General features: G+C 46.0%; 1 protein-coding gene across 1 annotated transcript in view; it reads left to right on the forward strand.

Annotated features, from left to right (window-relative positions):
* Positions 1 to 2,367, forward strand: part of LOC138480672 (zinc finger and SCAN domain-containing protein 31-like) — a 121,072-nt gene extending 118,705 nt beyond the window's left edge. Inside the window, exon 3 of the mRNA XM_069612345.1 lies at positions 223 to 2,367. Coding sequence (XP_069468446.1) covers positions 223 to 986 — 764 coding nt within the window. The 3' untranslated portion in view covers positions 987 to 2,367. The remainder of the gene's footprint in view (positions 1 to 222) is intronic.
* Positions 2,368 to 25,722: the final 23,355 nt, after the last annotated feature.

Genomic DNA, 25,722 nt, shown 5'->3' on the forward strand with positions numbered 1-25,722 from the left:
GTTTTTAGGTGCGAGCCCATGCATTGTTAAATCTTCAGGAAGTCAGACCCTGGATTAGATTACAGTAAAAGCAACTGCTTTAATCACCATATTCAGTTGGATCTAGAATGAACCCATTACAGTTGATTTTGGAATTCTGATAAATATGTGGAGCGTCTTCATAAATTCTTCTTTTAGCAGTTATCTTTAATGTCTGAAATTTTGTTTTGTTTACATTGGCAGAGGCTGAAACAACAATGACGTATGAGGACAGAAGTCTTGGTCCACGCATTGCAAAAGAGGAGCCTCAGGATCCCTTGTTGACACCAGCCAAAGACGACGTTCCCCAGGAGTCTGACAAGGAAAAGGGCCCCAAGAAATGGATTATGTCCCAGCGGAAGCTTAAAAATCAGGATGGATACCTCTCTACTGTGTATGAAAAAGGGGTCGGCAGACTAGTAAACCCTTCTAAACAGAAAGGTCCTTGCACAGGAAAGACCTCTTATTCATGTACTGAATGTGGAAAGAGTTTCAGCCAATCAAAATACCTGGCCGCGCACCACAAGGGAGAAAAACTCTATACATGTACGGAGTGTGGAAAGATTTTCAAAGAGTCTAAGAAATTGATTACACATCAGCGAGTGCACACAGGTGAGAAACCCTTCACCTGTGGTGAATGTGGGAAGGGCTTCAGCCAAGTGGCACACCTTATTAGTCACAAGCGGATGCACACAGGAGAGAAACCATATACCTGTAATGAATGCGGGAAACATTTTGGACACTTATCTACCCTTCTTTCTCATATGTTGATACATACTGGAGAGAAGCCCTATCCCTGCACTGTGTGTGGGAAGAGCTTCAGACGATCAACAGATAGACTCAGGCACCAGAGGATACACACAGGAGAAAAACCATATCAATGTACTGAATGTGGGAAAAGTTTCAATCAGTCAGGAAGTCTGTACACACACCAAAAAATGCATGTTATCCAAATGGTTACAATATGAAAAGAAGGCACCTTTTTACCTATTTAAACGTGGACAGTCCTTCCGCCAGATCAGAAGAATGGGCAGGTCTTGTAAAGATTCAGCATCCCGCTTCCCAAACCTAGCAAAGCTTTAACAGATTTTAAGAACCTCTTAAAATGAAAAGATAAGATACTTGGCACTAGTGGTGGAAAGATTCATGACCTCCTACAAAGTATCCACTGATCAGGAATGGGCTTGTTTTGTTAGTATGACTGATACGCAAAGCCATAAGTGACAGTTTCTTATAACCGTCCATGGCGCTGACCTGGATGTGAAATGGTTTGCTGCATGCATAGAAAAGCAAGAATGGACTTATGCATAATCACAAGACGGCCTCACACTTTACTTCTTGTCATAATGTACTCTGGAATGGTGAAAACTGGTTATTCAAACTATCCAATTTTAGTACCAGAAAGGCACAATACAATTGTATCCCAACAAATAACACTGAAGCTGTGGTTTTGTGAGATTACATGCCAACTCCTCAGTTGAATACGTTGTTGATAGGACATGACATGCCACTGGAAGTGCGTGTGTGCGTATTTATTCAGAGACAGAGTGGATTGTTGACATCAGATCCTTTGCATTGTACATTTATCTGGCTTGCTTCTGGAATTATCTTGAAAAGACTTTGGCAGCATGCTGCTGTTGTGGTGGGTCAAGACGAGCAGTGGAGACATTTTGTATATTCTAATGTTTTTTTTTTCTTGAAATGGTTTACCTTGCTGTGTCTGTTAAGCTCTTTGTCTTTTCGCCTAAAAGAATTATTGTCTTGCGCACAGATTTGGAGGCATTTTTTCCAGTTGATTTGTTTGTTTTCTCATTGGTACTTGGATTTTGTCATTACATGATGACCTTTTCTACTCTCATGTCATTGCTTTGTTTATAGCCTGTGTAATCTTGTCATTGCTTTTAGTTTCCCTTATTTGTGTGCTCCTCTTGGTGGGTCATTCTCATTTTTGTGTTTTCGTGTTTTTGTTTTTTGAGTTGCTAACCTCCACCTTTTTCATGTTCAAGTTTCTCTCGTGGTGATTGACTTCCCCCTATTTGTTGTTTCTTTCTTTACCAGCCAGCGCTTCTATCTGTTCCTGTTGAAGTGCTCTGTGATGGTTGCTTTCCTCTTCTGTTTGCCACTGTGTCCTGTCATCTCTTGTCATGGCAAATGGCTGCTTCTTTCCACAGTTCAGTGTTTCTTGCCAATTGCTGCGTGTAGTTCTGATGCATTTTTGTAGTTTAACTTTAGAGACCTCCTCAAGTACTTAAAAACATGAAGCTTTCACACAGAATAGGACATAAATATTATTTATTGTGGCAGTAAGTCAAGAAAAATCTAATGTTGAATAAAAACAATTTCACTACAGACTGTGTGTAAAAAGGTATTTCATACCTTCTGAATTACTGCTGATGTAACAAAGGACCCCACCATAGAAAATACCAAATGGAAGTAACTCTGTGTATTACTTACCACAGTACCCTCATAAGTTATGCTTATCTAGACTTCAGATCTATACATCCATGAGTAACCACAACAGTATTACAATGTATTTCTTTATTTTGAGATTACTAAACCTGGATGGGCACGGCATTAGCACTTGAACCATCAGTTTTTCATGCAGAGAGCATGTGTGAGATAGTCATCCCTGGGCACTTTGACAAATACGATTTGTTGATCTGGTGAACATCGCTTCACTTAAGCATGAACAGTAGAGCAGGCACGAAACACCAATTCTGCATGGGAGGGTTGACTCCTCCAACCCCACCCTGTCGTTGACTGCTGAGAAGGGTGAGTGGTTCAGGCAGACGTGTGGTTTTGTGTGAAATAGATCAGAGATGGGTGGTAACAGCTGAAAGAAAGTGCAGAAAATAACAATGTGGTGGCTGGTGGAAAACAGGCATTTGTACACACAGGCAGACCTTGGGGTTGTTGAAGGCACAGTGCTCTACATGGGGGGACTAAGAGATGCCACATTGTGGAAGCTTATTTTGTTTTTCTTTGTAACAAACACTAAATGTTGAAAGTGTTGGCTGAATGGGGTGGAGAGCATAACCTCATTGCAGGCTTTGATGATTACAGCTGGAATTTCGCTGCATTGCAAAATCTTTGGAAATCTATTCCAGAATGAACTATTGAAGCAGATACAATGACTGCGTATATACTGCACACACCAAATGGAGAATGGTCTATCGGTACTCATTGTGACCCAAAGTGATTTGAAGAATATCTTCTGTAATGCTGGGTGGGCGCTTAACCTACTGAGCCATCTGCACCACACCTACCCCAACCCTTTCCTTTTCTAGTTTTGGATAGTGCTGTTATATATAAAAGTACAAAATTGTTCATTTGTAAGGTTATGCATGTTTGTGAATGGATGAGCTAGAACAGCAAGCTTTTCATTTCTCTGCAGAAACGTCCCTTTTCACTTCTGGGTTGTCTTTTTAGGTGTCTGCTGCTGTTTGCTAGCGGGTATTGGGATTTTTGTAAAGGAAAGAAATCCTTCAGGTTTTTATTAGCCCTTTAGAAAGTGCAGCACTCGCCCTACTGTTGGTTCTTTGCCCATCAAGCCCTGCATGCATGGAGACGGGCATTATGGCTTCTTGCCCTTTTAACCAACAAAATATTAGCGTGTAGACATTGTACTCAAGTTATTCTCCGCCCTGAAGTTGCACCAATTAAAGGTTTTTGGCGAACTTTGTTAGGAGTGTAGAGCTTCATTTCCCTTCCAGAATATATGAACTCCTGAAGCAGTAGTTAGACCTAGTGTTCCTGCTGCCACACCAGCGTTTGGTGCTTTAAGTCTGTCCACCTCATCCAGTGCTTATGTCCTGTGGTCTGTGCAAGCATGCTGCTGCTGGGAGGCTTAGTGGATGGTCTGGCAGAAAGATGCTTAGGAGCTACCAAAACCCTCCACATTGAGACCCCTGGACCTAACGCTACCCGTTTCTCCCAGCTAGGGCAGCGAGAGCCTCTAGGCTAATTAGCATTGGAGGATTTGAAAATCACCAATAAAATGTTGAGTAGCAATTATGACGCAGGTGCCACCACTAACCATAACCCCTTTGGGGAAGATTTCATTAAATCTCTGGGAGATCAGGGTGATGAGATTGGAAGCATTTTTGATTTAGGACCTGTTGATTTTGTCTCCTCTAAATACCTTTATACCCTGATGAAGTTATAGATTTTGAAGATGTAATGGAGGATGCTACCTCACATTATGACATCCCTTTGCAATACTTTTTGGGACTACCTTTCTTTCAAAACCTTGGCGACCTCTGTAAATCCTAATTCTACCATTCTCACAGCCTGCAATTTGTATTTATTTTATTTGTAAAGCGCACCAGGCCCGATGGCATCCGGGCACATCGTTTAGGTTACAGCATGGTAAAGGCAGACATATCATTTCAATAATTTACAGTTGTATATAAACACAGAAGCACAAGAAGAGCAGTTTCAAATGTACACAAAGGTGGGAGGTGGCTATCGTAGGAAGGGAGGCTGGCGATTGGTCAGGGGCGAGTCTTGGGCAGAAGCCAGGTTTTAGCCATGTTTTTGAATATCAGGAAAGAGGGTTTCTCTCTTAGCGGGTTAGGAAGCGAGTTCCAGAGTTTGGTGGCCATTACTGGTTAACTGGTGCCCGCCAGCTCTCTGAAGGTTGAAGCGTGGTATGGTTAGGAAATTAATCTGGGTGGTTCTGCGGGGTCTTTTAGTGCTATGGTGAGAGAATCTGTTGGCAAGGTAGCTAGGAGCTTGATTAGAAAAGCATTTGTGAGTGAGAGCAAGTGTTTTCGGGGAGATACTTTGTGATACTGAGAGCCAATGTTTATTACGTCTGGTGTCTGAGAGATGTTGGTTCTTGGGAATATTTAGCGCAGCTCTGATGGCATGGTTTTGGATAATTTGCAGCTGGTTTAAGTTACAAAGGTTGGTGCCTAGATGGAGGGCATTACAGTAATCGATTTTTGACAGTAGCAGTGTCCTGGCTAGTATGGGGCAGTTGGATGGGGATAAGAAAGGACGACTGGCTGTGATCAACTTGCAGGTGTAGGCAGCTGCAGAGGCGACTGCGTTAGTTTGCCTGGCTAGGGATAGTGTAGAGTCGATGTAAATACCTAATGTTTTAGTATTCTTGGAGACCTTGATAATGTTGCCATCCATGGTGAAGGAATTAAGTGGGGGGGGTCTAGTTTGTTGAGTCTTTGGTGAGAGCTGAGAATGAGGAGCTCTGTCTTCATCATTTAGAAAGAGTCTGTGCTGCGCCATCCAGGCTTGAATGAGTTGGTAGATGGAATTCACAGCCAGGGAGTCAGTTGTGTAGTCTGCAGTGATAGGGATGAGTATCTGGGTGTCGTCAGCATAATTAGTGTATGTGACACCCAGATAGTCCAAGATATCGAATAATGGCTTTGTAAACACATTGTACAAAGTAGGGCAGACACACGAACCTTGTGGTAACCCACAAGTGACTGGTGAAGGTAAGGCTGCTGCCAAGGGGGAAAAGACCCGCATGGATCTGTTGTCCAGAAAATGACTGATCCAAGCTGTTGCTTTGTCTGGAAAGTGTGCAGCTAATTTAAGATGTTGACATAGTATTTGATGATTTACAGGATCGAATGCCGCAGAAAGATCACGTAAGAGTAGTAGGGCAAGCTTACCCTTATCTTTTAGGTCTTTGAGTTTGAAGATCAATGAGGGCAGTTTCGGTACTGTGCCGTGGTCGAAACCCGGATTGCCTCAGTCCTAGGAGTTTGTTGGATTCAAGGTATTCTTGAATCTCTAGGTAAGCAGCTCGATCAAGGATTTTTTTTAGAAGAAAAGACTCCGTAGTGGTAGGCCTGTAATTAGTTTGTTAGCATCCAATGTAGTTTTTATTTTTAGGAGTGGGATAACCCAGGCGTCCTTCAGATTGTCAGGTACAATCCCTGTGCTAAAGGATGCAAGAACAAGCTATGGCAGTGTATGTCCCTGGCTTTTGCCAAGGTGGTTACAGTTGCTTGGGAGAGGCCCTACTGCAAATCCAGTCTTCTCCATGGATACCCACCTGTAGACATCTGGATTTGTTTGCTGTCAGAAGAATTGCTCTAAACAAGGCTCATCCTTGACATTGCTCTACTAGAAAAGTAAGGGTATGGACCACTATCAATTAAACGCAATGCAGAAGGCAGTACATTCCATGGATGTCTGAAACGGGATGGGCGATTAAAATGGGGACACACTCAAGTTACTCGTATATCCTCGTCCAAGATGCACAAGGTAGATAAACTGATGGGAATGTGACTGAAATAGAAGCAGTTGCCAGCCAATTTATAAGGGCAGTCTTTATGTTGACTAGCTTCCAGATGGGCATTGTGACGATCATTCAGATGGCATCACTTCTCCCCAGGGGAGAACCCCTTTCAATGAGGCTAGGGAAGTGAGTCTGCTAACCAATCTAACCAATGATTCCCCCCCACCCCCCGTAGAGGTGGTAATGTGTGGGTGGATCTCATGGAGAGGTACTCCTCTCTTGGGGATAAGTCTTAGGAATCGGGCACACTGATCACGTACTAAAGCAAATCTGCAGTTTAAGCATAAGGCATCCACTATCTGGTGACCTGTTCTATTCCTGTCTTGTTGTCATGGAGATGAGGAACGCTTACTCGAGTTCGTTCACCCGGAGGTAGAATGCCGGCGTTGGGTTGTGTTACTGAGATGCATTACATGCTATGTAAACCTGTGCCCTCTACGAGCGGGCGCTTCTGATTGAAGTTTTGACCCTTGTCCTGCGATTACGTTTAATCCTCTTGATCCATGCCTCATTCTGTTGTGTTCCTTTTTTTTCCCCCTGTCTCCTTCTCCTACTCCTTGTGCCCTTCCCTTGGAGCCTACTACTTCCTTCTCGGCTCTAATCTGGAACCGTAGTGTGTTTCACCTTGCTCCTTACTTTGTTCTGCACGGTTCACCCGATGCCTGACTTTGTTGCCATACGGATTGAGACTGCCAGCTCCCTGATACTCATTGATGCCAGCACGTTACCATACCTATTTTTGCTATACGGACTGAGACTGCCTGCTCCCTTGAACTTACCTGCATTTGCTGTGTCTCTAATGGAATGTATCAAATCATCTAATTCACCTGCCAACTTTTTGCGCACCAGGACTAGAGGTGCTTGCTGAAGGTGCTTAGGCGTCCTTGTGTCGTCGGGTTAGGTTGGATACTATTTCTAGGCGTCCTCGTGCCGTCAGGGTAGTAGCTTGGATTGCCTTGCCACATGGTTATTGGACTTTGAGAGTCTTACAGACAGCGCCTACCATCAGACTCCTGCATGGTAAGAACGTGCTTTGCTTTATTGTCCAATCCTGTCTTGTAAAACTCCTAGCTTACCCTGGTTATTTGTCATAGAATCCAAATTGGATCCTGGGGACATTTCTACATTGCCCAAGACTGACCTACTCCATCCCTGCTTGCAATCAAGGTGGGTCTCTTGGTTCGGTGAGTGAGTGAGGGGTTCTTCAGTATAACAGTTTTCTGATATTATTCTGTTTTTGCAGCCGGTGAGTCATGGGTGTGTCTCCTCTTTCGACTGCTAGATCCATCTGTCTCTGTTTAGAACAGCAGAGGGTTACAACAGTAGGAATAATTATTTGGCTACTGTGAGGGGGCTTTCTGAACCTAGTCTGCCCCTTGTTGGAGGTTCAGCTACACTGGGTCATAACATAAAGGACATGATTTGGGGGCCACAATACTGTAGCCTGACGATAGTACCTGAACCTTATTGGTCTAAACTAGTGTACAAAACCATGTGTTATTGTGAAACATCCAACTATCCTGATGACATGGTACAGAGACGAAAAAGAGCTAATAAAAAAAATGCTGCCTTCGACCAGGATGAAGACTAGAACAGCCGCTGTCCATTGTACGCACGTTATAATAATTCTGTTTTACACATTTTATGATAATGGATTGTAATGTGATTTCTTTTGGAATGGTTATTTTATTTACCATATAAAATGCATTAATGCAGGGCTCCTAAATTCCAGTGCCTACAACGGCAGCCCAGGTACATTCTTCCCCTCCTCCTTAGATATGGAATCTGTGGTTTGTGAGCAGGTGCATGACCAGGCAAAACGGATGTGCACCTTGGAGCACCAGATGCATCTGGTCCTCAACAAAACAAGGGGATGTTGAAAATAGTTCCTGGCGGAACAACATATGTATGTGGGTGAATCCCCTAGTCAATGCCGGACGTAGGTTTACCTGAATATGTGGGAGCACTGTTCCAACACCTACTGGGTGCCCAGCTGAGCGGGAGATTGCCTTGCACCGGACCCACTGCTTTTATTCTTCCTACCAACTGAGCAGGCACCTCGACCCGGATGTTTTAACCAGGGTTCACCTGTTTCAAGTAAAAAAGGAAATCATGATGGTGGAATGAAAGTGAGAACTGTTGCGGCTCTGAGACACTTCCCTGACACTCTTTCAGGATCTGGCTGAGGAAACACTGATGAAACGCAAGCGGTTGGGGATGGTTGCTAGGTGGCTCAAGGTCAAGGACATACGTTACCGATAGACATTCCCGTGTGGTCTGTGTTTTGAACTGCATGGCCAATCCTATAGCACCCTACGACACCCCACTCTCTACTGGCCTGGACTACGGTCCCTGAGGGTGTACAACCTACCAGCGCTTTGAGGTCATACCAATGATGTATAGAGTGCTATATAAATGCCAAATAAGATAACCTATACCATCACCAAGGTGGAAGAAGCTGAAGAACTGATGGAGAGAGATGAAGCACAATGGCCCATGGAACCCACAGCTGATCTGGATGTCAATATGAAAACGACACCATTGCCCGAGAGAGGGGAGGGGGGGGATGTGAAATGGGTTTCCTGCATCGTGAGGGGGATGGGGAGAGCCCAGGGCACGGCACCTACTTGATCATTGAATTGGGGTGCTTCGGACAAGGCTTGCTTCTTAGAACCCGGTGGCTGAATAAGACACCTTGATAACGTTCTAAAGTTTGAGGGATGTTGGTGTGGGGGTCAATGGGGAGCAGAATGAGAGGGATATTTTGGTTTTTTTTCTCCACTTTTAATGGGTATGGTGTTGGTGCACAACAATTTTAAACGCTGCTCCGGGAGGGGGTTTCTACTTGTCTTCATGGGACATGATGTACAATGGCTGGATGATGACTGAGATGAACATCTGTGAAGACCTGCTCTCCAACCTTGACTCTAACACCCCCTGCATCCTGCTTGATCTTTCTTCTGTCTTTGACACTGTCAACCATGCCATCCTGCTCAACCGTCTCTGTGATAACCCGGGTATCACTGGTCAGGCTCTGGCGTGGCTGACTTCTTTCCTCTCTGACTGACCCTCCCAGGTCCAACTTGGGTCCTTCCTCGCTGCTATATTTTTCTGTACCTGTGGTGCCCTCAGGGGTCTAACCTCTCTCCCTGGCTGTTCAACCAATACCTGGCACTCCTTGCCCACTTCATCGCCGCTCTGCCCCAATTTTCAGTGCTATGCGGATGACACCAAGCTAATTTTCAGGCTACCCTCCGCCTCCTCTCCTTCCCTCATCTCTGACTGCTATCCAGGAGCGGTGTGTCGCCAAGGATCTCTGCCTTAATGCCAGTATGACTGAGATTCTCCTCATCGGCACATCCGTTCCCTCTTTTCCTGTAGCTCTCTGGCTGGACTCTCTCGGTCCTCTTACTGCTCCCACCTTCAAGGCTAATAACCTCTGGGTCATCTACGACTCCACTCCCCTTCTCTCCTCACATCTCTGACGTTTCTAAGAAATCACACTACCAGCTGCACCTCCTCAGAGGTATTCTTCCTTTCCTCTCCTCCCCCCCCCCTTCCACAAGACTTGTCCTTGGCCTCAAGCCCAGGGATAGTATCTCTCCAAGACTGAAATCTCTGTACTGGCTCCCAGTTGCTGCAAGGATTAAGTTCAAACCCCTCTGCATCGTTCACAAGGCCTTCTGGGGCCTGGGTCCTCAATACCTTCAACTCACTCTCTTCCTAAATATCTTCCTTCTTGCGATCTTCGCTCATCCGCCTCTAACTCCCTCAGGGTAAGTTGCTTCTCCAAGCAAAGAGTTGGTGGTAGATCTTTCGTTGGCTGGTGCCTCCCTCTGTGGAACAGCCTCCCTTAAACTTGAGGAGAACCATCTCCGGTTCCGGAAGTACCTCAAAACCTTTCTCTTTGTTTCTGCTTTTTCTCCTCCTCTCCTGACCTCCTGGCTGTCACCGGAACTGCACTGGCTACCTGGACACTGTCTGATCACGGGCCCAGGTCCCTCCCCTGCCAGCGTCAGGCCTGCACTGCTCACCTGGCAAACCCTGCACTTGGGGACTGTTCTGTGTTAGGCAGAATCATATGCTGTACCCTTTGGGAACACCACACACAAGTAAGACCAGAGCAAGTACAAATTCACCTTTGGGACTTGCCTGTACTACACAGTGGTAGCGATGGCTGAGCAGCCAGACTTATCTCAAGAGTAAAGTGAGCAGTATGAACAGTTACACAAAGGACAGTAATTACTATGGTTCAAACAAACACTGACTCAAGGTTTCTGAGTAAAAGAATATACATTTATTTACACTTTCATTTGTAAAACAGTTTACTAAATAAAGCAGCAGAAAAATCAGACTCTTAATACCCTACACAGCACCCAATGAATTCTAGACAAGTTAAGCTCAAAGTGAAGTGAGCAAAATGGCAATCCAGCAATTAAAAAAAGGGGGGGGGGGGGGTGAGGGAGACCAGGTTATTCAGTATCGAGCAGCACCAACAAGTAAGTAGGCAGGGCAAAGGCTTGCTACAATGAGGATTCAAATCAATAGACCTGGGCCAATGTTAATGGTTAAGAGTATTTGCAGAGGATCACACAGTTCAGAGTAGTTCGCAGTTAAGTCTTTGCCAAGAGTTCGAAACGAGGTTGGTCGAAGGAAAAGTTACTTTAAAAGAGAAGGACAAGCCCTCTGATTGGCGAAAGATTTCAAACGCTTTCACCGCTGTCGGGCGGAACGAACAACCAGGTTGGAACAGTACTTTAAATGAAGAGGAAGGCTGTAGCTCAGGCAGAAGTGCCTGGCAGATCTGCAGGCTCACGGTTCCTGAAGTGACTGTTGGACTGACACGAAGAAGGAGGACTGGAGGGTCCTGCACTGCACAGGGAAGAAACAGCAGCAGAGCAAATCGATGAATAAAAGGTGCGCTCCTTAAAACCCAAGCAGGGTCTGACCTTCCTGGCTATACGGCCCACTGCAGCTGTGCACCGCAAATTCGACCGGGGGGGCGGGGGGCAGGCCTTGCTTGGCGAACTGGTTGGTCCCACCAGCTCAAGGGAAGAAGATTCCTTGCAGATCTTCTCTGTCGTTGAAGTTTGGCGATTTTGGACCCGCAGCAGGGCTTCACCGGGAGGCTCAGTCGTGGTAGTGGTCCTCTTCTTTCAGCTTTTCTCGATCCAGTGGAGACTCTGCCTTCCAAGTCCCAGATACCTGCTTTTTATGCAGTTTTCCCCCATTCACACAGCCTGGCTGTCCTGGCAGGACAGTCATGTAGCTAATCAAACCAGATTGTGACTTGGGTTTCCAAGGGAACACTGTGCAGGGGGCCTAAAACCCCTCACTCACATCCTGTCCACCTAGACTCTGGCACCTAAGGAGGGCTTCTGTGCAGAAGCCTGCCAAAGGACGGCGAACAAAGGAACCAGACCTGGTTTGGTGCGCAGAGTAAAAGACCCTTACAAAAAGAAATGGTGAATAAACCCAGCCGGAACAAAATAAAAGTAAAAGGGGTCCAGCGGATCTAAGTTCGAGGCTACAAACATAGCAAAACAGTACCAAGGCTATTTTCATAGACCGTGGTAGGAAAAATATGGTAGATACCACTGCCACCAGACAAATCTTAAAGGGGAACAAAATAATGTTCCATGAGAGACAGACAAAAAGGGATAACTATTAACCCTTTCGAGTACTCTATGTAAGATAGTTTGTACTGGGTCTGTGAATTTAAAAAGACTAATAGTCAATGGCAACTTTACATGTTCTGAGAGACAGTAGTCCGTCCCAGAATATGGAGTTCAAAGTGTGAAGTCTGAAAAAGACAACCCTGTTCACTGCACTAAAGGTGCCGTGTGACACAGTAAAAAGATGATGCCTATGGATTAGGTCAGGCTCCACAGTCTGTGAACACAAGAAAAATGTTATACACAAAGCAAAACACATCTAAGAGTGGGGAAAAAAGCTCACACTCTTAGCAGGTGAAAAAAATAAATCCAGCAAAACTGCTGAGGTACTCGGTAGGTAAGGGTAATTAGCCATTCTGGAGAATTCTCCCTAAGATTCTGTATCCCTACAGTCCCCCTACTAGCTCTTGACACCTTATGTCTGTACTTAACCATGCACTTGTCACATGTTGGCTGTCGCTTTACTTATTGTCTATCTATTCCCATGTACTGCGCTGTCCCTGATCCCTTCCCATGCACTTGCCCGATCTGACTGACACCTGGCCTAGTAGGATTACTGTCCGTCCTCCCTTTGTTCCCCTCTCTTGCCTCGTCGTGCCTTGAAACACGTGTGTAGGCGCGTTACAAATGCCATATCCTATATCATGCGCATGGTTTCCCTGAAGGTTCAGGGCTTAAACTCGCTGGTCAAGAGACTCTCAATTCTGAGGCACTTGACGGAGCTGCAGGCCTCTGTAGTCTGGCGACAGAAGACACACACTCCCCCAAAACGAACCCTGCATGAGGCATACAGAGTTACGCTCAATTCCTTGCCTCTAGTGGCACCAAAAAGATAGGGGTGGTGATTTTGATTGCAAAGGATATGGGTTTCATCAATCCTTTTCTTTACAAAGTCCCAGAGGGGTGCCATTTCGTTCTGGGGGGCACTATTGCTGGGCCAGTTGGTCACCATGGTAGCGATATACGCACCGGGGAAACATGTTTGTCAGGATTAATGGGAAAATTGGCGGTGTGGTGTGTGGGCAAGGTGAAGGCGGGGGGAGACTTTTTGTGTAATGGACCTCACTGGATAAAACTCTCCCGCCCACCCCCAATGATGGTAAGCATAGTCTGGCGTTGGTGTGCTTCCTCAGAAAACTTCATCTAATTGAAACCTGGCGATTCTTATATCAGCAGGAACAGGCATACACACGCTAATCTGCAGCACGTAGAGGGTTCTTGCGAATCAATATGATTCTGGTATCGGACACCTTTATTCCACAGTTACTAGAGATGGCAATTGGGGTGTGGTATGTGACGGGCCACGCCCCTGTTATCCTCTGGGCCGAACCTCTCACATCCCACCAGCCCAAGTGAGCTTACAAAAGAGCACTCAAACTTTCCATGGCGGACTTCACATTCCTTCAGCCCCATATGTTAGAATTCAAGCCACCTTCTGTTTATCGAAGGTGATTAAAGGACACATTGAGAAAGTTCCATACTGTGCATTGCTCTAACTTGTACCGCTAGCTGTTTCTTAGCCCAGAGTTTTCCAAGCTGAGCTTGGTCATTGATGTTTCTATTCAGCACAGCTCCCCAGTATGTCATTGTTTCCACGGTTTCTAGGTGTTCCCCTCCTATATGCCATTGATGCACATCTTGTTTGCTTCCTTTGAGCAGGGACCATGATCAGGATCTTAGATTTTTTTGGTGTTAACACAGAGACTGTTTACCTCCAAACTTGAAAAGGCAGTCCGTCTCTGCTACAGCCCTATTTGCATTTGATCAATGAAGACCAGGTCGCCTGCGTATAAAATCCAGGGGACCTGGACACCGTTGACTTTTTGGGGGGAAAAGCCCAGGCATGCTTCTGGGAGTCACTGAGGTCCATTACATATTGGTTAAACCGAAAAGGGACCAATGGACAGCCCTGTTTTAATCCTCTACACATAGTGATCTTTGCTGACAGGATACCCCTGATGATAGTCTTATTTGAATCGAGGTGTCCGTGTATAGGGCTCTAATCGCTTCCACTAGATCTTTCAGGCATTTCCTTTCAATCAATTTGTCCCAAAGTCCGGCCCTACTCGCTCCATCAAACGCCTGCTGCAGGTCCATAAATGCCATATAGATATTTGTGCCTGCCACAATGGTTTTTAGCTTTAATAGGCCCAGGAGGAGTACATTCAAGGTTATGCTCACTCCCTGATGAATCCTGCCTGGCGGGGATCTCTGCAGCCTATTTTCTGGGCCCAGTTTAAATCGCGCAGCGAGGTCGTTGCACACAGCTTCCCTAGGGAGTCGCGATGGGTCGATAATACTGGGGATCCTCTCGATCTCCCTTCTTGAAAATGGGCACCACTGCTGCTCACCAGGAGTCCGGGATCCACTTAGTTACCAAGGCCTGGGCAAAAATGTTCAATGTGAAGTCAGTCCAAACTCAACATTTTCTGTAACATCTGATTGGACGCACCATCCGAGCCAGCTGCTCTTGAGGTGCTCAACCCTCCAATCATCAGCTTAACGTCTTTGCGCTCAATATTAATTGCCCAGCGATCCCCTTGCCCCCCAGGTTGCTGCCTTTTTTTTATATTGTGATTCAGGCTCTTTTCCATAGTTTTGTGTAGAATCTATCCATTTTGACTCGGGGATCTGGCTAATCTTGAGCCTGCTCCGAGACCCCAACATTGTTCAGCAGGCTCCACAGAGTTCTTAGTCTTACAGGCGGCTTTCAGCATTTGCTCAGCATAAAACTGCAGTCTTTTAGATGTAGATGGCAATAGCCAGTTACAATACTTCTGCCTCCTTTTTTATACTGGGGGGGGGGGATACATCAACTGTTTCCCTTCTTTAGCTTCCTATTGTCAGCTCTCAATTTTTTTTCTCCATTCTCACCGCTTTATTGGTAGCATGTATCGCGTGCAATTCTGTCCTTCTGAGTGCACCCTACCTGTCCGAATAGCCCCTCAAGATCCAGGCATAGTCAACTTATCTAGGATAGATTGATGCATGTTCTTCAAAACGTGTTGACATCCTCAGATTTTCCCATGGTTTAATTCTGAGCCTATTCCAGCTGCCAGTTGGCTCGACCAGGTTACTCGTGCATTGGCTCTTCCCCCTTCTTGACATTTCCCAGGTCAGAGCCAACAGGTCATGGTCGCTTGACTTCATATAATTTCAAATTGTCGACTAGAAGCGTCTATATTCTCTGACATGAAACAATAATCTAGGCATGCACTCTACCCCATTCCTCCAGGTCAATACCCCCGCTATATCCCCTCTTGTTTGGCCGTTTAACATGGATCAATCATGAGAACCTATTTCATTCAGCCACAGTAGCTCTTTTTCTCCCAGCATGAGTTCATCTTTTACTGCCCCCCAAATCATCCAAATAATGCAGATTTAGGTCCCTACAGAGAATTATCTGTGGATCTCTCCCGCCATACAAACATCCTCAATCGGGGACACGAGGATTCACAAAGGCATTATCCGAAGCGACACTGGGGCTCCAATACACATTCCACAAGATGATAGTAGTTTTATTGCAACCTGGTTGGGGGAGGGGGTATTAGTCCAGGATTGTCATTTGGATGTGTGGAGAGTGATTTTTTTTTTTTTTTGAATCAATTACTTTCGGAGCTCTACCCAGTTTGACTAATGTCAGCAGGCCCGACAAGGGCCGCCCCACGTCTCCCTTGCCGGCTTCATTAAGGAAGACTGTATAGCCTTCACAAATGGGTTTAGTCCTCAACCATGTCTCCTGAAGACCAATAATGTCGAACAGCTCTAAATTTGCGGATCCAAAAAGGTCCATGAATCCTCGTATTCCATGAGCCAAGCCGTAGGGAATCCTGATCACTTTCCTGGCTCTAATAATGTCGTAGCCCCACCACTGCTTCTGCCAGCCAGGTCCAGCTTTCACTTTTGTCTTCATCCAGCTTAGATTTCAGTCCAGACCCCATCTGGGGCTACTTTGCCATTTGATTTCCAATTGGTTGACACACTTGCCTCATAGTGGATTGATCCTTGGAAGCAGTGCTTTTCCGGTTAATCGCCTCCCTTGGGTTCGATTTCTGATCCTCCATCTTATGAGGCTTTTGTGATTGATTATGAAACATACTGGAGAATGGTTGGCGATAGTGGAAATGGGATGTTTGGATGTTCCGACCCTCTAGCTTCTTCAGGGTTGGGCATTGCAGAGCCCTAGTGAGACGACGACCAGTATTCTGGTGGGGGATAGTCAGAAAAACACAATTTCCCTCCCTATTTTCATCGCTAGAGTAGTAGTTTGATATTTCAAATCCCAAGGGGAGCAAGTAATCCCTGCACTCTAATATCATTGCTTTAATGGCCTTGGATACCAAATGCAATATGACCTGATCCATATGCATTTCATCTACAAATTGTACCACTTGGATGTCATCTGTAGTTGTAGTAATTGTTCTCCATTTTGGGATCTGGTGTAGGCGGACCATTACATTCCGGCGATTTAGGATCAGATCATCCGTTGATGTTGTTAGGCGCTCCAGGTAGATCCGGTTGGGTTCCTTCTTACTACTTTGATCTGATCTCCTTAAGTCGAACACCGGACTCTCCACTTGCAGTACATTTTGCTCGTGTTGACTCCCTTAATCGTAGTCGGTCTCTGGGTATCCTTTGGCCCCTCCAGAGCTTTCAATCCCCCTTGGCTTCTCATTTTGTTATGCCATAGACCTTTATTCACAGTATTTGATCTCTTTTCTTCCATAGTCTTAAATAGGGGATTCAATCATTGCCACTTATCTCTATCCCCAGGTGTTGATCTTCTGTCTCTTGCTTCTTCTCCCACTTGTTCTAGATCTGTAGCATTTGTCTGTCAATTTCCGCCAGATCTGTGGTGCTTACTTTCCTCAATTCCGGAGCTGCTTCTTCAATGAGTTCTACAAGCTCACTCAGGCAGGAGTCTGACATTCCCTCCTGCTCATTAACTCCCAACTGAGCCTGTACTACCCCCACATATTGACTTACCTTCATTTTCTGAGTTAAAGCCGCCACCTCTTGGTCATTTTTTTTGTCGTTTCACATTTGGCAGTTGTGGGTTGGAGGGAGGGTTCTCAGGAATGGCCTAGATCCATTTTATTTTTATCTCCTTTTTTCATGTTTTATGAATTTAGATTTTTTTTTTTTTTAGATCTTGTGTTGGGGCTTTAGTCTGGGTTCTCACCCACCCCCCCTATTGAAAAAACCCATTTCCATCGGGAGAACTTATCCGCTTTTCTTTTTCTTGTGCGTTAAGCATTTCCTTTGAGTTCCCAACTTGCTTTGACGGCTTGGCCCTTGCCCCTTCTTTAAGTTCAGTTGATTCCTTATTTGGTCTTATGGAATTCTCCAAATCTTTGAAGTTGTTCTGCATCCACTTGCAGTCTTCAAGTACGGCTGCCATCAAAGTGGATTTATCCAACTCCTCACGTCATGCTAAAACACTAGACGGTTTTGCCAATTCTGGGATGATTCGGGTTCCTTATCCAACTGTTCCTACTAACCCTTCCAAGTAGCTCATCTTAGAGTGGGTCATCGCTATAAGAGTAGCCTGGTCTTTCAATTTATCATTAAGTGCTTTGTATAATTTTCTGAAGGGTGCCAATGAAAGGGTGAGTGTTACAGTCAGGGTGTTTTGCAGGTAGGCCAGATCTGCGGTAATATGGGCCCATCCATGTCTAGCCTCAGCCAATCGAAGTTGAGGTTAGACTACTAGCTGTGTCTTCGTCCCTCTGTCTCTGACAGGGCCTTTGGTTAGCTCCTAGGTTCTCTCGCCCCTTGGCGTCCCCTGCTTCTCCTATTAGATGGCTCATTTCTTTGGGCAAAACACCTCTTCACTTGAGATATTTGCTGCAAGGTTTGGGCTTAGCCAGGATTAATTTCCTAGTCTTTGTTTTACACTAGCTAGGTTTTGATTTTCAATCCTTGACGTTAAATTTAGGATATTTTTCAATAGATGAGCCACCAGCATTAGTAATTTAGAATCTTCCTACCCCACCTGAATGAAATTTACTTCTCTCATGCCCACCAATTGAAGCTGTTCCAGGTCGGTTTGCAATTTATCTCCCCAGCTATCCAATACTCCTATGGGGGCTTTGTTCCTCTCGTGATGCTGACCTTCCTTCTCCTTTATTACCTCCAGGTCACTTTGCAGGGCTAGCTCCACCATACAGTGGGCCCAATCATCCCCAGTTAGTAAGTCTGATCTTGGGAGCGCCATAGCGTCAGATTCCCTTTGAAGGAGCTCATCCTGATTGTCCATTGTTTTGGAGGCTGGGACTGTGGTTTTATCTATCTCCTGGGAGGGCGGGGGATTCAATGTCCTTCCCAGCATCTTGGTGCTTTGATTGCAAGCGTTTCCAAGACCCAATCCTGCCATACTGGCACCTCAATCCTTCAACTCCCACACCACCTCACCTTTAGTGGGCTCTCCTTAGATATTGCTCCAGTAGAGGTATCGTTTATCATCTGGCACTGGTTGCGATGCAGCTGGAGACTGATAACTCCCACTGGTCCAACACTGTGCACCAAACACAAATCGCTCTGCTCACTCAGCCTCGACTCTGCTGAGGCTATGTGCTTTTATGCTTCTCCTCCTTGAAAGGCAACTATCACAGAGGACAGACTTCAGGCAGCAGGGAAAAAAAAGTAACCAGCTCGCATGTTCGGGCATATGCGGTATGCAGTGTGTTACAAAGCCATGCGCAATTACTTCCAAGAAAATGATACAGGGGCCGTGGACGGGCGAACGGTTTGGGATACCAGTAAGGCTGTCATAAGGGGAGAGTTCATCCCCCAGATGGTGCCCTTGAGAGAAAGGTGACAACAGTGGGTATCTCTGGGGGTGGGAGGGGGGGTGGCGTGTGATGAAAGAGGCAGATGACTTACATAAATCTGGCAAAGCTCCATGTACCCCAGGTCTCAGGAAAACAGTGTATATCTACTTGGCTCTGAGACCGAAGGGAACTAAAGGACAACATTGGATTTGCCTTATGACTTTCTATCCAACCATCAATCCTGTACCTAACATCATCCTCCTGTGCTGCCCCTGTAAAGTGAAGACACATTAAGGGAGGCTCAACAAATTAAATGTTAGAAATCAAGAGATGTAAGGCAGAAGACAAGGTAGTGAGAGATGTGGGCACCCGTTTGCCAGCACTAAAAGGATTTTGGGCCCTCCATGGGTGAGGGAGGATTAACAGTTTCATGGTGTGACCATTAGAGGTGGTACATGGAGGATCGTCCGGTGTGTCTCCAGTCTTCCCTTTGGAGCCCCTCGGTTGTAGAAACTACCAAGGTCAAGTAGGTACCCGTAAACTAGTTTGGGAGATATGTTACCCATGAGTGAGGAAGGATAGCATTTAGTATTCTAGCTGGAGGGTGTACACAGGTTTGCAATAGAAGAGAAAACCAGTCCTAAACAGTGTTTTTTTTGAGTATGTGTCGTTGAAAAGAGATTCAATCCTCACTTTGGTCTTGATGTTGGCTGCATGCTTGGAGCAGGACACATCAGTTTCACAGACCCTAGCATGCAGCACAAACCAAAGCTCAATCTAATGCCTACTGTTGTCTGTAGCTGCAGGCAACACTAACATGTATCCAAGGTCACTGAGAAGATGATAGAAAAAGGACAAATAAACTTACTATAATGAGGGAAAACTGAACTGCAGCGTCTGTGGGCCGCCATGAAAGCAATGCCTCATCCCAGTATAGCAGGCATGTCTTTCATCAGCCCAGACATTGAAACATGGGCTAATTCCTATTAATCCTGATATAGTACCAAGTGAAACTAGATATAAAACACATGGTGAGGAAGTGGAACCATTAGGGGAGATCCTATTATGAGTAAGAGGGCCAACAGACCCACCAACCAGAAAACTTGCTGGAACCATAAATCCTGGAGCAGAAAAGCATCCTGCGGGTGCTAGTATGCTGCTCCATACACAGTGTTCTGTTGCAAGGAGAGGACAGTCAAGGGTCTAAACCTACATTGGCCAAGTAAAATAGGCCAACTATATAAAATTGTAAGGGTCACAACATGTGGTAGCTTAGCCATTTGTGTTGCACTCAAGTAAAACCAGGTTGATAGATGAGGCTAGGCTCAAGAGCCACCTGGGACGAAATGCTGGCCTGCAAATGGAAGCCAGAGATAGTCAGCTGAGTGCTCTACCCCAGGTACTAGTGGTAGCAGCAAGTACTTCAAACACCCTGTGACTGTAAGTGATGTGGAGAACACTGCCTTGTGCGGACACTCTGGAGATTGAGAAGTAGAGTAGGAATTAGGCGCAGGACATTGTCTGTCCTTGAGTAGGGACTGTGTGTGGTTTCATATATCCCACTCACTATTACCTTAGACTATGTCTCGTGTTGCTCCCTTACCCAATTCGGCATTACTCACACGTGTAGTCTTGACCATGGAAACATAAAATTTCTATAAAGGGAATACGAGGCCTGGAGGGAATTCTAAAACCTAAGCTAAGCTAGCTAAAGGGACAGAAGGGAGACCTCCCTTCTCAACCTGAGATGTTGATTTACTCTTAACCACCAAATAACACTGGGGCTGCTTCTCCAGAGAGAAAGACGGAGTAAACTTCTTTTGTTAATTGTTTCAGCTAAAGTAGTGCCAAGGAGGCATGCATAATTTCCATATCTCGGGCATTGTAAGGTAAATCCTCCACTTTTCCTCCAAAAATTGGTGGAATTATCACTTGGTAATTCCACCAAAAATCCCCAATGGACTCCATAAATTGGGACCAACACCACCCTTTCAACACTTGTAATCCTGTAGAAAACCTGTGGGACCAAGTGGCAGTAACTGTTTTTGGGGGATTTTGGCAGATTTATCGCCGAAAAACTGCCAAACTCTGAATGAGGCCCTATATGTGTTAGTTATTGCAACTAGTGCACGAGAAATCTGTTAAAAATACAACCAAAAAAGTCACACATAAGCAAAGAAAACCTCCCTTTATTACAAGCAGAGCACGATGCACATCTTCAAAAGGGGGCATAGAAAAAGTCCATGAAAACCCAGTACAACAAAGGCACTTTTTGGCATACTTATGCCTGGTACTAGACTCTTACGACAGAGTGATTACACAATGATGCTGTATATGATGGATGCTTCCTTTCATATTTCTATGTACTGAAGTCTTGAAAGATACCTTTAAAGCAAGGCAGGTGCCCACCACTACCAGTTCAAGGAAATTGCTTGCGGCCCAAGATCAGCACCCCAGGTTTACGTAACAGTGGTGTCAGTAATGGAGGCCCACCTATGCAGACAGGCTGTGTATATTTATCTACACTTGGATACTGTATAATACCAGTGAGAAATGCTAACTAACGCACATAGGTACCTATTGATTATAACCGATGGATTGTTTGGTTTTCTGAGAACAATTGATGTGGTTTTTCCTTTTAATTTTGTGACATTTACACAAATGTGTAACGTAATGTATACTCATAGTTTATACACAAGCAGACAATAAACTAGGGTGTCACCTTTGAGTACCATTGCTGGTACCCTGTACATTTAGTAGGGTTAGTTGTACAGGATTGCCCTGTCAATGCCGATCTTTTAATGTTAGTAAGCAAGTTGTACTACTCCGGACCATCCACTAAATGAGGGACTATGCATAGCATGTGATTCTAAAAGATACACAAGTACCAGAAATACTATTGCTAGTAAGTAACATTTGTAATACAGAGATGAAATCCAGTGGTGGCTTTGGAGGAGGATCATTGGGGTAGTGGCTGATAGCACCAAAACACCCTGGGACTCCCTCACAGGGGAGAAGGTAGAGCTGAAGGGCAATCTTTAAGTCATTCTTGGAATGTACTTAATTTCTTGGGTAGATGTGAGGGTGCCAGGTGGGTGAAGGAGCGATTGTGGCAGTCAGAAAAGGGTGCATGGCAGTCAGATTGAGGAGAAATGGAAAGGGGGTAGTAGATTCTGTTAGACTTTCCCAGGATTCTGAAGCTGGAGTGATTTTGCATGGAAAGCCACTTCATGTGAAGTCAGTGCACAGAAGTAAGCAAGGATCATGCAAGATCGTAGTGGGAGCATATAGCAAAACAGAAACGATGTACTCCCTTGAAGGGGCCCGAGCAATAATTTAGCCTACTGAGACCTGTGTGGTGATGAATGTTTTGGTAGTGTGCAAGGTGAGATGTAGTGGTTGTGTAGAAGATGAGGTGTTTTACTGACGTTCTGTGATGGTGTTGAAATGCTGAAGTTCGGGGTTACTGTTAAAGAGACGTCTATATAGGGTTTGCGTTAAAGTGGTCAGGGGAAAAGGATGTATGGAAGGAGAAAAGCAGTGACGCATTAGAGGCAAGGAGAAAGATTGTTTGCATTTTGATTGAATAGATGAATTTAGCATCAGGCAAAGCAGCTCCATCTAGGGACTGATAACAGGTTATTAGTAATGCAAGAGACAACTCTGGAGTGAAGAAGATGATTTGACTAGCACCAAAAAAATAGATATGAGAAGTCAAAGGAGGAGATGAGTTTACAGAGAGAGTCTATGTAGAGTGTGAAGAGGAGGGAACCAAGGACAGACCCTAGCTGGACATGTATTGGGAATTCAGGATCACATCCTCTGTGTGGTAGCTGCTGCATAATTCATATTGGAGGGCGAGGGGAGGTGGGGTCACTAAGTCCATTTGCCCCCAGGTAGGCAGTGATACAGTTGAACACTACACATTCAGAAGTTCAGAATATTGGGGAAGGGTAGAGATGGGTCTGTAGTTGGCTGGGTTGTTAATATAGCTTTATAGACCTGCAGCGAGGGCTGACCTCTGTCTGAGGGTTTTCACCAAATTGATGGCGGTGGTGGCAGCGAATCTCAGGAGAGGGGGGATTCACGCCTTCTCCAGCATTGGATCTTTCATGGATTCATATGCTTAGAATATTCCCCCTCGTCAGACTGGGAACCCTCGGTACACATATATAGTCGTTTCCTATAGGAAAAAACTTCCGACACTTGTGTGTCCTATCCACATCTACGTCCTCTCCGGGGCCGTCCACGCAAGCCCCGTTGGACGTAATGGTATAAAAGGCCCCGCCCCCGCGGGTCCCGTCAGATTTCAACCGTCTCCAAAGATAGTGGGATCTCCTCGCGTAGTCTCTACTGCTAGATTTTGTCGAATTGTCGAACTCCTGTGAGTTTGTTAATTTTATCGGAATGTCGGGAAAACCTCTATTTCGCCCGTGTGCCACGTGCGGATTGAAGAAGGTTTACGAGGGGGACGGCCATTTAGACTGTATTTATTGCCTCCACCCTCACCACTCGGCAGACCAGTGTGAAATATGTAAAGGTTTTTCCCAGAAAACCCTGAAGGATCGAAATCGACGGCTGGTATCCTGGTTAAATGACGGTGCGGGAGCGTACCCTCAGTCAGAGGTGGGCTCTGTGCGCAGCGTGGCCTCTGCGAAAACATCAGGAGCCCCTCGACGCTCAACTTCGTCGGAACCTCCGTCTAAGAAGTCACGACCTGCGGAAAAGGACGTTCCACGAAGTCACTCTTCTAAGGACTCTTCTAAAGACTCTGCAAGAAAGACATCTTCGTCAACTTCGTCGAAGAAAGGAAAGGAGAGGCCTAAATCCTCCTCGGGCGATCAACACAGATCAGCCACGAGTAGAGATTCGGATAAACGCAGGGAGAGCGCTGTGAAGGCGGGACCGCCTAAACCACCTGCAGGCCCAACGACGAACCAGTCGGTGTCCTCACTGCCGTTGACGCAGTCGATTTCACCCATCATCAACCCAGCGACGACCTCGGCGACAATGTCCTCGTCGACGGAAGTTCTGGCCTGGAGACCAGAAGTATTTGATATGGGCTTGCCTGACACATTGCTACAGGAACAGGCAGCGTCAATTGCCTCGAAAGAAGACGGCTTCAGAATTGTGAGCCCGGAGGACCTCGGTCTACGAGCCAGGTTTCCATCAGGAGCAACCTGCTCTCAGGTGTTTACCCAACCTCCAAGCTCTCAGGCGACCCTGTCCATGGAGGTACTGTCCTCCTTACACTCGCTGCTGAAATCGCTGGACGAAAGGCTTCCACCTGTACCGTCGACACCCCCCGTCGATGAGCCCGGCCCTTCACACCGCCCGACCAGATCGATCGGGGTTCCAACTACTCCAGGAGGAAGGTGAGCTTTCGGACTCCCTATCTGACCACGGGTCAGCGTCAGATATATCCCTCTCACCATCTAGGGATCCATCCTGGGTGTCGGATGTGGAAATGGAAACACCAAAGAGTCCCACTCACCTGTCACCACGGGACGATATAGGTGCCTTTCATTCTATGATGGAAAAAGCGTGCAAGGAGTTTGGCCTGGTCCAACAGGAGGAGAAAAAGGACTGTTTTCTTTTTGACCATATGGGCAAGAGTAGACGCTCAATATTCTCAATACCCATTTTAGACCATGTCTGGAAAGAAGGTGTTCAAACCATGCGTCACCCATTTTCTGAGCCGGCTGTCAAAGGCCGCATTGAAAAGAAATTTAAAGTACCAGACTCTACACCGAAGTGTCTTTCGGCTCAACCTACACCGGACTCGGTGGTGTCGTCGGCGGCGGCGACGAGAAAAGCAAAGGCCCAACATAAATGCTCTACCCCTCCAGATAATGAGGCGAGGTGCCAAGACGTGTTTGGTAAGAAGGTTCTTTCTGTGGGGGCCTCAACGGTGAAAGCAGCTAACTCCCTGGCGATTGTGGCCAGATATGACAGGGAGATGTGGCACAGACTGGCACCTATCCTGGACCACCTCCCGGAAGAACATAGAAGAGCGGCGATGTCCCTGGTTCGAGAAGGCGAAGAAGCATCGAATCATGCTATTAACATAGCGGTGGACCTGGCTGATTCGGGTTTTAAACAAATAAATAACGGAGTTGTTCTAAGACGCCAGGCTTGGCTTAAGTGCACCAACTTCAGACCCGAAGTACAGTATAAAGTTTTGGACATGCCCTTCGAAGGTGATCTTCTTTTCGGAGAAAAGGTGGACGAGGCCTTGAAGGGCATGAAGGAGGACTCAGATACAGCACGCTCGTTGGGTTCTCTCCAGAGTGGTAAGCCCTTTCGTTCTTTTCGTCCCTTTAGAGGAGCATCTGGAAACTCAAGATTCTCAGCAACCAGGGATAGATCTTTTGGTAGATCAGCGTATCCTTCCCAAGGATATAGACGCGCCTCTCAGACCTCAAGCCGGCGCAGAAACTTCCAGTCTTCCAAGAGACGACCAACTTATTCGTCGTCGACGAGCAAACAGAAAGACCAGCAACGACGGGAAGCGTACCGTTCTGGGAGAAAGAGTGTCAAGCTGCATCGAGGAATGGGAGACCATCACAGATCAGTGGGTTTTGGACACTGTGAGGTACGGACATTCCCTACTATTCAAATGCAAACCTCCAAAATGTCCACCAATACATCTGGGCGTTGAAACACAACATATCCTTAGTGGCTTAGCATCTCCCGGGTGTGAAGAATGTGCAAGCGGATTCCCTGAGCAGGACAATGGCTCAAATACACGAGTGGGAGCTGGACACCGGTCAGCTACAAATAATCTTCGAAAGGTGGGGGACCCCCTCAATCGACCTCTTCGCAACGAAAGAAAACAGGAAATGCGAACAGTTCACGAGCAGGTGGCCTCAAAAAGGATCCCTGGGGGAAGCGTTCTCGTTTCCTTGGATGGACAAATTCCTGTACGCTTTCCCTCCGTTCCCCCTTATACGGAGGACAATCCAGGGGATTCGCAGGTACAAAT

The sequence above is a fragment of the Ambystoma mexicanum genome, chromosome 5p (genome assembly GCF_040938575.1).
Source record: "Ambystoma mexicanum isolate Mex_15411 chromosome 5p, UKY_AmexF1_1, whole genome shotgun sequence".
NCBI classification, from domain to species: domain Eukaryota; kingdom Metazoa; phylum Chordata; class Amphibia; order Caudata; family Ambystomatidae; genus Ambystoma; species Ambystoma mexicanum.